This window comes from Adiantum capillus-veneris, chromosome 11 (assembly GCF_014529385.1).
Source record: "Adiantum capillus-veneris isolate H3 chromosome 11, ASM1452938v2, whole genome shotgun sequence".
In the NCBI taxonomy this organism is placed as follows: Eukaryota; Viridiplantae; Streptophyta; class Polypodiopsida; order Polypodiales; family Pteridaceae; genus Adiantum; species Adiantum capillus-veneris.
The window spans coordinates 89398481-89413671 of record NC_140941.1 but is presented as its reverse complement, the minus strand read 5'-3'; the positions used below and the strand labels follow the sequence as shown (position 1 = coordinate 89413671).

The following is a 15191-nucleotide window of genomic DNA, read 5'->3' as shown; positions in this document are numbered from 1 at the left end:
ATTCCTGCAAAAGGCATTCAAGCCCTTGTGGTCAAGGCCCCCCCTCTCTCTCTCTCGTTCAGCCAGAGAATGTCGTCCGCTTCAAGAATTCTCAGAGCCAGCCTTGTTGTTTCTTGTAGCCCATCGACTCTCTCTCTCTCTCTCTCTCTCTCTCTCTCTCTCTCTCTCTCTCTCTCTCTCAAAGCTCTCATTGACGGTGTCATGGCAGCCTATGTGAAGCCCGAGAACTCAAGCCGTGCAACACCGAGTTCCTCGAGCTTGCAATTGTGCGTGACTCCATCGACAATCTATGCACTCCGAACACCGGCTCCACGGGCGGTTGGGATGCCCGGCTTATGCAACATGAGGAGAGCGGCTATGTCGAAGATCGATGCAAGTGATGCTATTGCGAGAGCTCGTAGGCTGGGCATGTTCTACGTTCGAAGGGAGACCAATGAGGTAATATAACAGATTATGAGAGATGAAATGGTGTGGATTATTGTGGATGTGGGAATGTGTGTGTGTGTGTGTGTGTGTGTGTGTGAGAGAGAGAGAGAGAGAGAGAGAGAGAGAGAGAGAGGGATGAAATAAAATGTTAACAAATTGCTTTGGCTAATTGCTTTGTGATAAAGTTAAGTGGCAAATTGGGCGTGTACAATACATGTTGTGTGTGTGTGTGTGTGTGTGTGTGTGTGTGTGTGTGTGAGAGAGAGAGAGAGAGAGAGAGAGAGAGAGAGAGAGAGAGATGAAATGAAATGAAATGATATGTTAACGTCTTCAAAGGCCAAAGTGGCTTGAGATGAATTGTATTATTCTGTTTACATTTTCCAATGGTGGAATTGTCTTGTAATGTGGACTAACTAACTTCATCTCATAAAGTCTTCAAAATGCAATAGTGACAGCTTATGAGACCCAAAACGGTTAGAGGTTGTGCATGTGCAACAACACACACATGTACACGCGTACTCATGCTTAAACACATATATGCATAATCATACACACGCATAAACTTTGCACATACTGTGTGCATAAATATGCATCAACCTTGCACAAGCATGTAATAAGTGATGTGTTTACGCATGCTCATTGTGTATACATGCGTCTATGCACATGTATGTCTATGCACGTGTATGTTTACGCATTTTTAGGTCTAATATACACAAGCATAAACATACTTAAATATGCATGATCATCGTGCATGCATTATGCAAGAACATACATTTTAGGTTTGCTCAAATATGCATGCTCAATATAATGTGTGTCAGTGCCAATGCACGATGATGTTTGTGCACGTGTATGCATGTGTAGGTTTGCTCAAATATGCATGCTCATATGATTATGCATGTTCACATGAATATGCACGTCTATGTTTATGCATGTGTATGCTTAGACATGTTTATGCCTATCCACATGCATGTTCATACTGTACACATGTTTATGCATGTTCACATGATTATGCATGTCTGTTTCTGCATGTGTATGCTTACACATGTTTACACCTATGCACATGCATGTTCGTACTGTACACATGATTATGCATGTTTAAGTCTATGCCCGTGTAGGTTCAAGCATGTGTAGGCCTAGCTAGCCTTGTGTGTCTATTCATGAGCCAAGGTTTATGCATGTCCATGTTGTACACATGATTATGCACGTTTATGCACGTGTACGTCTATGCATGCTCACATGATTATGCATGTCCATGTCCATGTTGTACACATGATTATGCACGTGTACGTCTATGCATGCTCACATGATTATGCATGTCTGTTTTTGCATGTGTATGCCTACACATGTTTACGCCTATGCACAATGCTTGTTCGTACTATACACATGATTATGCACGTTCAAGTTTATGCATGTTCAAGTCTAAGCCCATGTAGGTTCAAGCATGTGTAGGCCTAGCTAGCCTTGTGTGTCTATTCATGAGGCAAGGTTTATGCATGTCCATATTGTACACATGATTATGCACGTTTATGCACGTGTACGTCTATGCATGCTCACATGATTATGCATGTCTGTTTCTGCATGTGTATGCCTACACATGTTTACACCTATGCACAATGCTTGTTCATACTGTACACATGATTATGCACGTTCAAGTTTATGCATGTTTAAGTCTATGCCCAAGTAGGTTCAAGCATGTGTAGGCCTAGCTAGCCTTATGTGTCTATTCATGAGCCAAGGTTTATGCATGTTCATACTATACACATGATTATGTACGTTTATGCACGTGTACTTTTATGCATGCTCACATGATTATGCATGTGTATGCTTACACATGTTTACGCCTATGCACATGCATGTTCATATTGTACACATGATTATACATGTTTACGTCTATGCCCATGTAGGTTCTAGCATGTGTAGGCCTAGGTAGCCTTGTGTGTCTATTCATGAGCCAAGGTTTATGCATGTGTAAGGTTTATTCATCGGATTTTAATTGGCGTAGTACAAGGAGCTTGTTTATTCCAGCTCGAATCGGAAGAATTCTATTGCAAACTCGCGGCATGTCAGGACCTACAATAAGGCATTGTAGGCATAGTGGGCAGGAAGCGTATGGTACGCCACCTCTCTAGAGAGCATGGTCTCGTTGTGGAAATACCCGACCAACGCCTTGCTAAGAAACATACTACAAGCGGGGATAGTATGGACATAGACTCAGCAAAGCGTGCATTACGTTCTTTCAACCCATCCATTCCACATAACTCCAAGCTAGCCCATGTCTTCATCGTCGGTTACATGGAGTGCAAGAAAGGGAAGAGAGAAGAACAACCCATCGATGAAGGTAACAATTGGAATCTTATTCAAGCTTCTTCTCGCATGTATGATGTGCATTACACATTTCTTTGACAATTATGTTCGGTGGTTTTAGTTAACTTGGTCATCCCTCCTCACACACAAAGACCTGAAGGTGGGCTACCTATTGCTGAAGATGTGCTTCACGAGGCTGCTGACACGAACCTACCTTTGGAAGAAAACAATCAGCTTGTAGCTCAAGGGGTGGACAACTCCATTGATGTCGAGGGCAGCAAGGATGTCATTCGCCACCATGTCGCAGCTGGACCTAGCAAGGGCAAGAGGCACCGTAGAAAAGTGCCAAAGAATGATGGTGGGGCTCCCCGACGATCTACAAGATTGAATGCATGTGCCATTTAATGTAACTTTGTATTAAATCTATGTGGGATTCCTTCCATTGCCATGGGCAAAAGACGATTGTTTCCTTTGTTAATTCATGGTGTTGTTTGGAGTATTGTTTGACTCTCTCTCTCTCTCTCTCTCTCTCTCTCTCTACATCACACATACATAGCTTTCATGAACAAAAGTCTCAACTTACGCATTACTCAAGTCTCTCTCTCTCTCTCTCTCTCTCTCTCTCTCTCTCTCTCTCTCTACATCACACATACATAGCTCTCGTGAACAAAAGTCTCAACTTACGCATTACTCAAGTCTCTCTCTCTCTCTCTCTACATCACACATACATAGCTTTCATGAACAAAAGTCTCAACTTACGCATTACTCAAGTCTCTCTCTCTCTCTCTCTCTCTCTCTCTCTCTCTCTCTCTCATCACACATACATAGATTGCATGAGCAAAAGTCACATATTAAGCATTACCACAAGAATGATACAATGGAATGTTACAACACATCTGGGGTTGCCGTTTTGGCTTTCTTATCCAATTTAGCTTGCATGGACACTCTGTGCTGTTTCTCTGGCCTGGTAAAGGGATGCACACCCCTTTCTTTCTTTCTTTTAGAAGATCTTTTCTCAATGAATGGCTTTGCCCTCTTTAGGGTATTGCCAAAGCCATCCTCCATAGTGGAAAAAGCTGCCATGTCATGCTGTGCCTTCATCAAGTTCACATGCGCCAATGTGCTTCTTAGTCCATCACATGCTTCCTTAATGAGTGCTTTGTCTCCTCCCACTGTCACTAACAATTCATCAAAGATTTGCCGAAGTGGTTGAATGCTCACCTTTGATGTCAAAGAATCAACGTGTTCATGCTCCACTTCCTCAATGGGTAAGCCCATGCTGGTAGCAGGAGACTCCCCACTAGAGAACGCTTTTGTGTGGACCTCCATTCTTCCTCTTGGTTGCCTGCCTAATTGCCATGATTCATACATGTCCATGCATTGCTTCACAAGTGAGGCTTGGGTATCGCCTCTCATTAGCATGACCTTCATTTGATGCTTGCATATATTCCCTTGCTCAGCCCACTTACAAGTGCAACATGCCCATTCACAATCGGCGTTGAATACCGTGTACCCTTGGCCAGGGGATGAAACACTTTCCACCAAAGCCACCCCCTTGGAGGAATCCACGAAGGTGACATGCCCATCAGGAATTTGAAGTGCCCGTTGGTAGGAGTTCTCAACAACCACCTCTATGGAATTTTTGTGCCTGAATCCATTATCCTTGCAACTAGTGGTGAGCTTGTGCAAGAGCCAATCTACACGTCGAGCCACGAGTTTGTGGCACCAAGGAACTTAGACTTTAATTGGCCATGATATGCCTCGATGGCACCATTCGTATCTTGTCCAGCATGAGGAAAATTGCATGTTGCCCGCACCCACATTTCTGTGCCATAAGGGAAAAAAAGGGTAAGAGAAATTGACATAAGGATAGGGATACATGAGATATTTGTGATGACATTGTCTCACCTATCTTGGGCTCCCAATAGATCTTTAGGTACATGATGAACTCAATTTCTTGGCTATATTTGTTGTAGAAGGACTCGAGCATCAACTTTGCCTCCTCCTTGTGACCTCCTCCCTTGTACGTGCACCCTGCATATTCATAATTGCCCCCAAAGCCCTAAACATCTCAGCTCTTTTTGGCCAATCCTTGACCTTTCTAATAAGATGTTTTAGCCAACATCGCTTGACATGCCACAAACAAAGAAGAATAGGTTGAAGGAAAACAGCTTTGCTTGACAAACCCCACTAACTTTTGTAAGTGCATGCCTCAACCTAGTTATTCAATGTAAGGTCTATACCTTAGAGAGGCAATCTCTTGCTCTGCATCATCAACCATAAATGCTCCAGGCTCCCAAGACTTGTGGTGGTCAAGCATGGAGTTCCTAAAGCAGCTCAACCAGGTTCGAGTGCTTTCAAAGGTGGCTGATGATGTTAGGACCTATGCAATGGGGACACCGTTACGATGGCTATCAAACACAAGGATAGTGTAAAGATTGAACTGCAATAAACATTTGGGCATGCTTTATAAATTGCCTTAATGAAAAAAACCACCCGATGCAAGAGAGGAAAACCACATGATGCAAGAGACAAGGAATGCTACCTTGTATTTATTGGTGCCGAAGGTTGCATCCATTGCAAGGAGATTTGCATTGCCGTGTTTGAAACACATCTCTCTTTGCCATGGAGTTTGTATTCCCAACACAAAGTCCAAGGAGTTCTTTTCATCCTGATGTTGGTATACAAAAATATTCTCCTTGTTCTCCATGCACCATCTCCTGACACTCTCAGCATCATTGTCGTGCCATTGATATTCATCAATGGAGAGCTTTTGGCCGATATTCAGGACATCTTTTATGGGTTGAATGAAGTTGGAGATACACTTACACTTTTCGCTCAATCCATGTGACGATAGTGATGCGTTTAAGTTGTTTTGATGTTCGCCTATGGTGCGTGCTAATCTTGAAAGACATAGGAAAATTCTCAGACTTTGCCTCGCCGACTACGAAGTCATTCACTCGAGACCACGGAATTCGAGCTTCGCGCATTATTCGATACTTGGATTTCTCGTTGTATATATGCAACCATTGTAGTGATGAAGAATTGAAGATACCGGGGTTAGGAATTTGTAGATTCATCTTGAATTGAGACGTTGCAAGGGAGGGAATTAACACTTGCAATTCACATGAACGAAGTCATAGTATGGATGCGGAGAGGGAGAGGGAGAGAGAGAGAGAGAGAGAGAGAGAGAGAGAGAGAGAGAGAGAGAGAGAGAGAGAGAGATTGTCTACTCCCTTGATCAACATTGTGAATTTTTTCTTGTGTGTGTGTGTGTGAGAGAGAGAGAGAGAGAGAGAGAGAGAGAGAGAGAGAGAGATCTCTTTGTGTGATGGTGATCCCATGAACCACCCAAAGTGAGAGAGGCTGAATGTGTATGTGTGTGAATGTGTTTCATGTGTGTCAATGTGTAACGTGTTCCATATATTTTGAGAGAGAGAGAGAGAGAGAGCCAAGTCGGAGACCTGGAGGACCCAATATTATATTAATATTAATAATGCAGCGCTGCGACTACGAGAAAATGCCAACGAAGGAGCCTGGCAGCGCTGCGACTACGAGAAAATGCCAACGAAGGAGGCGGCGCCGGCTCTGCAACTGAAAAGGTGCTCGAGGTGTTGAGCGATGCAGCCGTATGCCTGCAGATTTCGTTTGCCACGCTGGAGCCCAAGATGCGCGCTTTGACTGTGCTTGCGTGGATGCCAACTGGACTTCAGAGTCCGTTTTTTAGACTGAGCCGTACAAATCATGAGAAGTGAGAATGTGCCATTTTTGCCTGCACGTCCCATCAGGTTTGTCAGCCCAAATGTTCTGTTCTTGTCATGCCATTATGAAAATTTGGTTATCATCAGTGTCAACCAATTATTTGCAGGTGTCAGGAACATGCTTGCTCATTGACAGAACCTAGCTTTTCTTTCTTGAAGAAATCAGTAAAGTATCTTCTTTCATCCGGTACTGCTCTCTTCTGTTGTTGATTTTCAACCGGACTATTGGGTTTATTAAGCTTGCCAAAAAGGAATTTTCGTTAGCAAATTACATGAGCAAGCTCTCCTTTTTTAGTTTTTTCACTTGTTCTTGTCATTCATGCCTACTTCTACAGCAGCTACCTCCAACCAAGCTTCTAGAAATTGAGAGAGAGGCTATTCAAGCAATTGTGGTTGCGGTGCTGACCTTACAAGGCACTCACCAGATGCATGGTGCAGTTTATGAAAGCATGCACCGAGAGGTTATGAGTAGTCATCAGCAGGTTATGGACAGAGATGCATTGATTGCATCTAGAGTGAGAATTCTGAATAGACAAGTAAGGATCTTGAAAATGTAAAATATGCAGCTTAGAGAGGCCAACGAACTGTCTTTTGTCCAAGAGCAAACTCCTGTGGTTGCTAGTGTGTTCCCACATGCGCTCATACACATTTGGTTTCGGTTTTGCAATCCTCACTCTTACATTCCAATGCACAGCTTACTACTGTCGCTACTAGTGTTGTTGAAATGTCAGAATCCGCATAGAGGATAATGGATGCTACTATTATTTCTCATGATGCAAAGAGTCCTATGACAATAGCGTCTCCTCGTTCGGCTTCAACATCCTCTCAGTTCGTGGGGTCAACTTTCACCTCTTTCACGTAGCCACCACCCTCGTCAGTGTATGCTTCTCCTTTCAATGGTTTTCCAAGATATCAGCTACCTGTGCCCACTGTTTCAATTGCCTCCTCTCCACCTGCTCACGGGATAGGAGTGCCTTATCAAATATGCCCTCATCCATGCTTTGGTCCCTATCTTACTCCATAAGCGTGTCTTCCATCCCCATATCCACGTTTCTTATATATATCCCCCCCCCAAACCCATCTTCGCAGCATTAGTAGTTTCGACAGTTTCTTGTTGCTTCACAGTGTACATATCACCACCTTTACTTACAAAGCTGTAGTAGTTAGCTATACCGCCACTCTCTAGGACGATGAGTGGTCTTGTGACGGGCAACCTATAGAAGGCTACAGTGTCACAAGACAGGGCCAGTGTTCTGTGCAGTGGAAGTGATTTATGGTGATAACTAAGGATGAGTGCGCACTCTAGGTTTCTTTTATTTCATGAGAAAGATGTGCAATAGACTAGAGAGAGGAGAGAGAAATACTGTGCATGAAGGTTTTGTGAGCGATAGAGAGAGAATAAGACTAACATCGAATGGGGTCCTATATAAGAAGCACCCAGGCTCCATTGTATTAGAATCTTTAGTTGGTTTGTTCAACAGAATCTCTCTCTCTCTCTCTCTCTCTCTCTCTCTCTCTCTCTCTCTCTCTGTGCGTGAGGTGCTTCAGCCCCTTCATCGCGTGGAACTCCAGGTACTCTCTCTCTCTTGAGGCTCCATCACTGGCAATCACACGAACGGAGATTAATAAAATCATCCGCCAGGATCTTATACAGTTGGACACTAAGAGGACATGGGTAGACCCTACACAAGAATTGGGCACGAAGATGGCCGACTACAAAGAAAACTTCCTACAGATATCTGAAGATGGTTTTGTGATTCGCTCGAGCTACATGGATACCCACCTGTCTCATGGTTTGAGATGTGCTATTGGTCAGATTCGTACATCCTCACACCAGCTGGAAATTGAAATTGGCAGATTTAGGGGAATCCCACCTGAGAGCAGAATTTGCAAGTTATGCGGAATAGAGCCGGAGACAGAATTACACTACATATGTCATTGCACCGTATACTATGAGATACGCGGGCGTTTCCATTGCCTATTTAAATAAGGCTTTGGACCTCTAGATAGAGTCATGCAATACCAAGATCAAAGGTGCTTAGGCCTGTACCTACTGGAACTACATCGGCACAGGGATAATCTAATGAGAAGACAAAGAGCACTACAGCCTCAGAGGCAGATCACAGATTTCTTCGGATCGAGAGAAGCAGGAATGGAAGGAGAAGAAAGAGGCCAGCAGCGAGCACAAAGGAGTACCCACATTCATACCAAAGGCACCCTCATTGACAGGGCGATTGAGCTTAGGAAATCGAGACGACCACGACCGAGATGCAGAAGCACACTTCACCGGAGGAGACTACAACAAAGGATTAGAAGCATTCTAGCCAGACACCCAAAATGCTTCTAAGAAGTTTATCTAATACTTTGTATTTAGTTTTTCGCATTTATTTTCACACTTTCACACTTTTCAGACATTGTAACAGATTCACCACTTTTGTATCAGTTTGGTCTCATAGGTCACTCTAGCCTTTTGAAGACGTTAATATAACATTTCATTTCATTTCATTTCTCTGTGCGTGAGGTGCTTCAGCCCCTTCATTCCGTGGAACTCCAGGTGCTCTCGCTCACACTTTGCAGCAGCTCTGGCGTGGGCAGCAGTTCAGCCCCTTGCGCATCTAGCTCCACTAGACACAGCAGTGGCGCCCGCGTTGGGCATTGGCGCAGGGCCTCTTTGCGAGTACAGGTGAGGGCAGCAGGTCAGGTATACACAGTGAACCCGAGAGGGGCTGGCAAACAGGAAGCGATCGCCGTGAGCTGACCCAGTAGGGGGCTGCGTGGATGTGCAGGTCGCGCTCAGTAGGGGCCATGTGCTTTTTGATTCTAGTGACAGGTGCAGGTGACAACAACATATCACAAAGGGGCTGATCCTTTGGAACTTTGGCTGAACTGGTTGAGCGTCCGCAGTGGGCTGTGGATGTAAAGATACCCGCATCGGGCTGTGGGGTTTTGGTTTCTCCGCCTGGACTCAGCTGAGCCAGAGCGTCGAGTTGTTTTCGAGGTCGTGGCTGATCTCTCGAGTGGGTCTTTAGCCCATAGTTTGTATGCCAGTAGAAGGGTGAGCCCCTTGAGCTCCGAACCCTTGTTATCTTGTATTGTGAGCTGTGTTGGGCTCGTCGAGTTGAGGAGGACATACCCTCGCTCACATATCCTTGTTTTGGAGTGGTTTCTAGTGTGCCGGCCACTATAGACCCGAACATCATATGAGACATCATACGCGTAGGATTCAGTGGGAAATTCTGTGTGCGAAATGGTAAGTGAGCCCGATACATCTCTTGAACGACAAAACATGGAAGCAATCTCCCCTGCACAGGACCTTGCACAGGACACGGAAGCCGTCAATGTCTCACCTGTTTGCAAGTCGCGAGCAAAGGCAACCTTCATGCTCACGAACAAGCAGATGGCACAGATGGAGAGGGAAATGAAGGAGTGGAAAACAGAGATGGAAGGATGGTGGAAGGAGGAGGTCAACCTCCTTCAGATGGTCTTCAATGAAGGCGCACAATGGAAGAAGGAGAAAGAGAGCCTTAACGCAGAAATACAGACACTCAAAGAAGAAGTCTCAACCCTCAAACAGGAGAACCCAAACGTTGAGATACGGACACTCAAAAAAGAAGTCTCGGCCCTTGAACAGGAGCTTGCTGATAGAGTAAGCAGTGGACTAGAGGAAGGTGAATTTTAGCCCTCGGTAATAGATGAAATGAAGGAAATCAAGGAACAGGTAAGGATGATCATAGAGGAAGAGAAACTGAGTGTGGCAAAGACATCTTCATGGGCGGAGATGATAACAAGGACACAGAAAAAGGCGGATGAGGCCGAAAAATGGATTGAGGTCGCCAAGAAAGGGAAAGGTCAAGAAACTCCTTGTACACCGACGCTTATCAACACAACCCTCGAAGAGGAACAAAGGTGGATGTGAGCACTGCATGTGAGAGTGACCGGTCTCAAGGACATAAACAACCTGGAGAAAGAGGTCACAAGCCTTACATCCATGATGGGGATGGAGAAGCCTTTGCACACAAAGGCATGGAGGGTAGGTAAGAAAAGTGATGGCACGAGAGAGTCTTCAAAGGGGAGAGCTCTCATACTACGCTTCCCCTCGTTGGAAGAGAAGAAGGAATTCTTGAGGAAGAGGCCTACTCTCAAAAAGACAGGTATTTTCCTCGGTGATGACTTGACTCTCTCACAGCTCGCACATATGAGAGAGGTAATGCTAGAGATTACAGCAGCAAGGGAGAAGGGAAAGATAGCCTTCTACAGAGATAGACGGGGTGGTGATTTTAGAGCGGCGCACTGCATGACGGTGCGAGACCTATGGGACCACACTGAAGATGGCTACCTGGAATTGTAATGGGTCTATGAGGTTGGACGTGGGTGCATTTGAGGACAATTTCAAAGACAAGGATATTGTATTCTTCTCAGAGACTCATCAGGCTCCTAGAGTCTAGACAGGTGATGCCACATATGATGGGATACAGATGGGAGATATCTCACAGGACAAATGCGAGATCTTAGCATGGGAGTAGAGGTTCAGGAGCAGCAGCAGTGCTATTCAGAGAGGAACTACAACCATTACTGCATATTGTACGAAGAGATGATCATGCTAGATATATGTGGGTGAGACTGAGAGCTGACACAGGTCGATTCCTATATATTGCCATATGTTACTTTCCTCCCAGTACATCAATGTATGCTGCATCCAGAGGGCAGTCGCCTTTCTCTATACTACATGATGACATATGGGAGTTTTCTAGGGATGGTGACATCATTCTCCTAGGGGACGTCAATGCCCGAACGGGCAACTCGCAGACAATCTTCTACGACACTTCAGATGAAATGCTTAAAGAGCTGGATGTGGGTGAGTTGGGACTTGACAGATGCTCAGATGACAAAGAGCAGATGGAGTATGGAAGATACCTCATGGAAATGACGACTACACATGGTTTAGCCATACTTAATGGTTTACAACGATTTCCTGGAGCAGCTGGTTTCACATGCTTTCCACACAGACATGGGGCCAGTATAGTGGATTATGTTATGACACAACCGAGCTTTGTCCCTTGCATTCAGGATTTCACAGTGGGAGCCAGGCCAGTGGGCATAGCAGTAGATCATGCTCTCTTGACATTGTCCGTTAAATTTCAGTGTAGTACAACCCAAATATCAGGAGGTAGGTCACACACCCGCTATACATTTACACCAGAGACTGATTTCGTTTATACAGAGGAGATTTGGGACCGTCTATTGGAAGGTACAGCTGGCACAAATGGTACAGGCCTCTCAGTGGAGGAGTGCACCACTCTACTGACTGAGACACTGCATGGAGCTGCATCAGTGGCATACCCACACACTCAGCCGAGCAAGAGACGACATTCTGGGAGCATGCCCCAGAATAGTTGGTATGATGAGGAGTGCAGAGAGATGAGAGCCAGCTTCAGAGGGATCTTCTTTTAGGAGTCATCACTTACAAATAGTCTCGGATTGCTTTCCGACGCCTTGTGTGACGGAAGAAGCGAGCTTACCTAGCTCAAATGGAGCGAGACCTATATCAGATGTTCTTGTCACTTCTTGAGTAGGGACTCAGGAGAGGCATGGCGACTCTTTCATGAGCACTCCCCTCCCCCAATGATTACTTCACTTGATGTGTGGGGCCAATATGCGACATCATTATATACAGCTCCTGGACAGGAACCCCTTCCAGACCCTACCAAGCCTTGCCCAGCTACGAACACTTTCTTTACATCTGAGATGGTACAAAGGGCCATCGACAGGATGAGGACCGGGAAGGCATATGTTCATGACGGTCTAATAGCGGAGCACTTTATACATGCCATGGATATGCTGATGGAGGTTCTCGGAGTGTTGTTCAATCGTGCCATGTGTGAGGGGTTACTTGAGACTTGGAGGTTGTCTAATATTGTGCCCATCCTCAAGGCTGGTGACCCTACAGAGCCTGGGAACTACCGCACTATTATGGTTGGACACACATTGGCACGGTTGTATGCATCTATTCTGGAGCAACACTTGAGTAATTGGACAGAGGGCGAGGGTGTACGAGCAAAGGGTCAAGCCGGCTTCAGGAGGGGTTTCTCCACTCTTGATCATATTCTGACACTTAGGGCCATCATTGAGGAGGGCAGAGCACATGGGAGACGGATCTATTGTAGCTGTGGATTTTCGCAAAGCATTTGACATGGTACCAAGAGCTCGATTGATGCGCAGACTACAGGAGATGGGGGTGCTCATAGAGGTGATTTGGGGGATTATGGCTTTGTACAGATCAGTGATGGGACATGTACGCACTCTGGAAGGGGTATTTGATTTAGTCCACTCTACTATTGGAGTGAAACAGGGCTGCCCATTGTCTCCTACTCTATTTGGTATGCATGTTGATGAGGTGTCTGATTACATTGACAGAGAGGGTGACACGGGTGCCCAGCTGGCAGGGACGTGGATCCCATTGTTGCTATATGTTGATGATATTGTGCTGATATCTGACTCACCAAAAGGTATGCAACGACATTTGGATGCACCACGCAGTTTTGCAGAGGATAGTGGATTGTGTGTAAACTTAGGTAAAACCAAGGTTATGGTGTTTAACACCACACCGCAATGGTTCAGGAGATCAGTACCTACTTTCAAATATGGTCAGGAGATTGTGGAGTATACAGATGCATACACTTACCTGGGGGTAGTCTTTACTGGGTCGAGATTTTCTTTGAGAAGAGCAGCAGAGACTAGACTAACTAGAGCTAGTGCGGCTATGGGAGGAATGGAGAGGATGTGTTCGCAGGTTCAGTTCCAGGAACCTAGGACAAAGTTATGGCTCTTTGATACTTTGGTTGCCTCTACTATGTTATATGGGGTGCAGGTTTGGGGACCTTCTGTAGGCCAGGATGGTTGGAGGCGTATGGAGAAGCCCCTGGCATCTATGATCTCTTGGCTGATTAGAGCCAAGGCTTCCGTACCGCATGATATCATTCGAGCGGAATTAGCTGCCCCATCTATGGAGATTGAGGCGCTTACCAGATCAATCTCCTTTGTACACAATTTGTGGGATGCTACCAAAGACAGATATGCTAGGGTGGCTCTAGAGTCCTCCAAACAATTAGCTCTTAATGGGGGTACATCAGCTGGTATGCACAGATGGCATCATGGTTTCAGACACATGGTTTCACCATGGACAGATTGCCTTCTTTTCAATACTCTCTACAGCCACCCTTGAGGTCGCGGGTAGAGATTAATAGACTCATTCTTCAGGATCTGATCCAGCTGGACACGAGGAGGACATGGATAGAGCCGATACAAGAGTTGGGCACAAAGATGGCTTTCTATAGAGAGCATCTTCTCCACCTCACGGGGGGTGTGTTTGTGATTTGACCTAGCTATATGGACACGCATCTCTCTCATGGTTTGCGTTGTGCCATTGGCCAGATACGCACGTCCTCACATCAGCTCGAGATTGAGACTAGCAGATTTAGAGGGACACCAGCAGATAGCAGGATATGCCGCTTATGCCATCTAGAGCCAGAGACAGAGGTACATTACATATGTCATTGCACAGTGTACTATGAGATACAAGGCCGTTTTCATTGTCTATTCAGAGAAGGTTTTGGGCCTCTATCTAGGGTCATGAGTTATGAGGATCAAAGATGTCTTGGGCTATGTCTACTTGAGTTACACAGGCATAGAGAAACTTTATTGAGGAGAGCTGAAGAGAGACAACCCCAGAGACAGATCACAGATTTCTTTACACTAGATATTGTACACCTAGAAGAACAGACTGAGGAGCAGCCAACAGTGGAGAGGTCTTCCCGCACTACTGGCATTCTCATTGACCCAGCATTGGAGCTAGGGAGATCTAGATGACCCCGATGGAGAAGAGGAGCTACACAGTTTCGAAGGAGGCTACAACAAAGGATTCGAGCCATACTTTTTCGTCGTCAAGAGTGCAGATGAAGATGGATCTCTACTTCCCTCCCATATTGTCTACACATTGTACTGCTTAGTTCACACATTTCACGCCTTTCACCTTTCACACCTATCAGCTTAGTTTAGGATTCCGCAGTATTTATATTTTGTTATCCTAGTTTAATTTATTTTGTTAATCTGACTTTGTATCAGATCCAACGCATTGTAACTTTCTGGTCTCATAGGTCACTTTGGCCTTTTGAAGACGTTAATATAACATTTCATTTTCTCTCTCTCTCTCTCTCTCTCTCTCTCTCTCTCTCTCTCTCTCTCTCTCTCTCTCTCGCACTCTCTCTAGGCTCTACGCTTCTGCATGGTCAACTCACATGGTATGAGAGCACTCGCCCCATCCTATGTCTTTCTCTCTCTATCGCTCACAAAGCTTTCATTCACAATATCTCTCTTCTCTCTCTAGTCTATTGCACATCTCTCTCTCTCTCTCTCTCTCTCTCTCTCATGAAATAAAAGGAACCTTGAGTACGCATTGAGTGCTCATTTTGAGTTAACACCATGAATCACTTTCGTTGCACATGCCATTGACATCAGAGCTTGTTCACAGAACTACCAACCTGGACTAATTTATGGTATGCATCTAGTTTAGAGTTTCACGTCCTGTCAGGTGGTGACTCCGGTATCTTTCCGGAGCAGATTTGGGAGTGGGGGCTGTTTTGTGGTTATGCCCGTTTCGGCTGTAGGTGAGGTAGATGTACCTTTTCTAGCGGTACGAGCCAT

At 45.3% G+C, this 15191-nt stretch overlaps 1 protein-coding gene and 2 pseudogenes across 4 annotated transcripts in view; 2 read left to right on the top strand and 1 right to left on the bottom strand.

The window, feature by feature from the left end:
* The first annotated feature begins 201 nt into the window (after positions 1-201).
* LOC147447621 (uncharacterized) lies at positions 202-3118 on the top strand (annotated as a pseudogene).
* Positions 3119-3615: 497 nt separating this feature from the next.
* Positions 3616-5720, bottom strand: LOC147447620 (uncharacterized; annotated as a pseudogene).
* Positions 5721-6209: 489 nt separating this feature from the next.
* Positions 6210-15191, top strand: part of LOC147447619 (uncharacterized) — a 54933-nt gene continuing 45951 nt past the window's right edge. For 2 of the 4 annotated variants that reach the window (XM_086523343.1, XM_086523344.1), the window contains exons 1-2: positions 6210-6518; positions 6599-6678. In XM_086523343.1, coding sequence (XP_086379469.1) covers positions 6475-6518; positions 6599-6678 — 124 coding nt within the window. In that variant the 5' untranslated portion in view covers positions 6210-6474. The remainder of the gene's footprint in view (positions 6519-6598; positions 6679-15191) is intronic. The other 2 variants (XM_086523342.1, XM_086523341.1) reach the window with 1 other exon arrangement.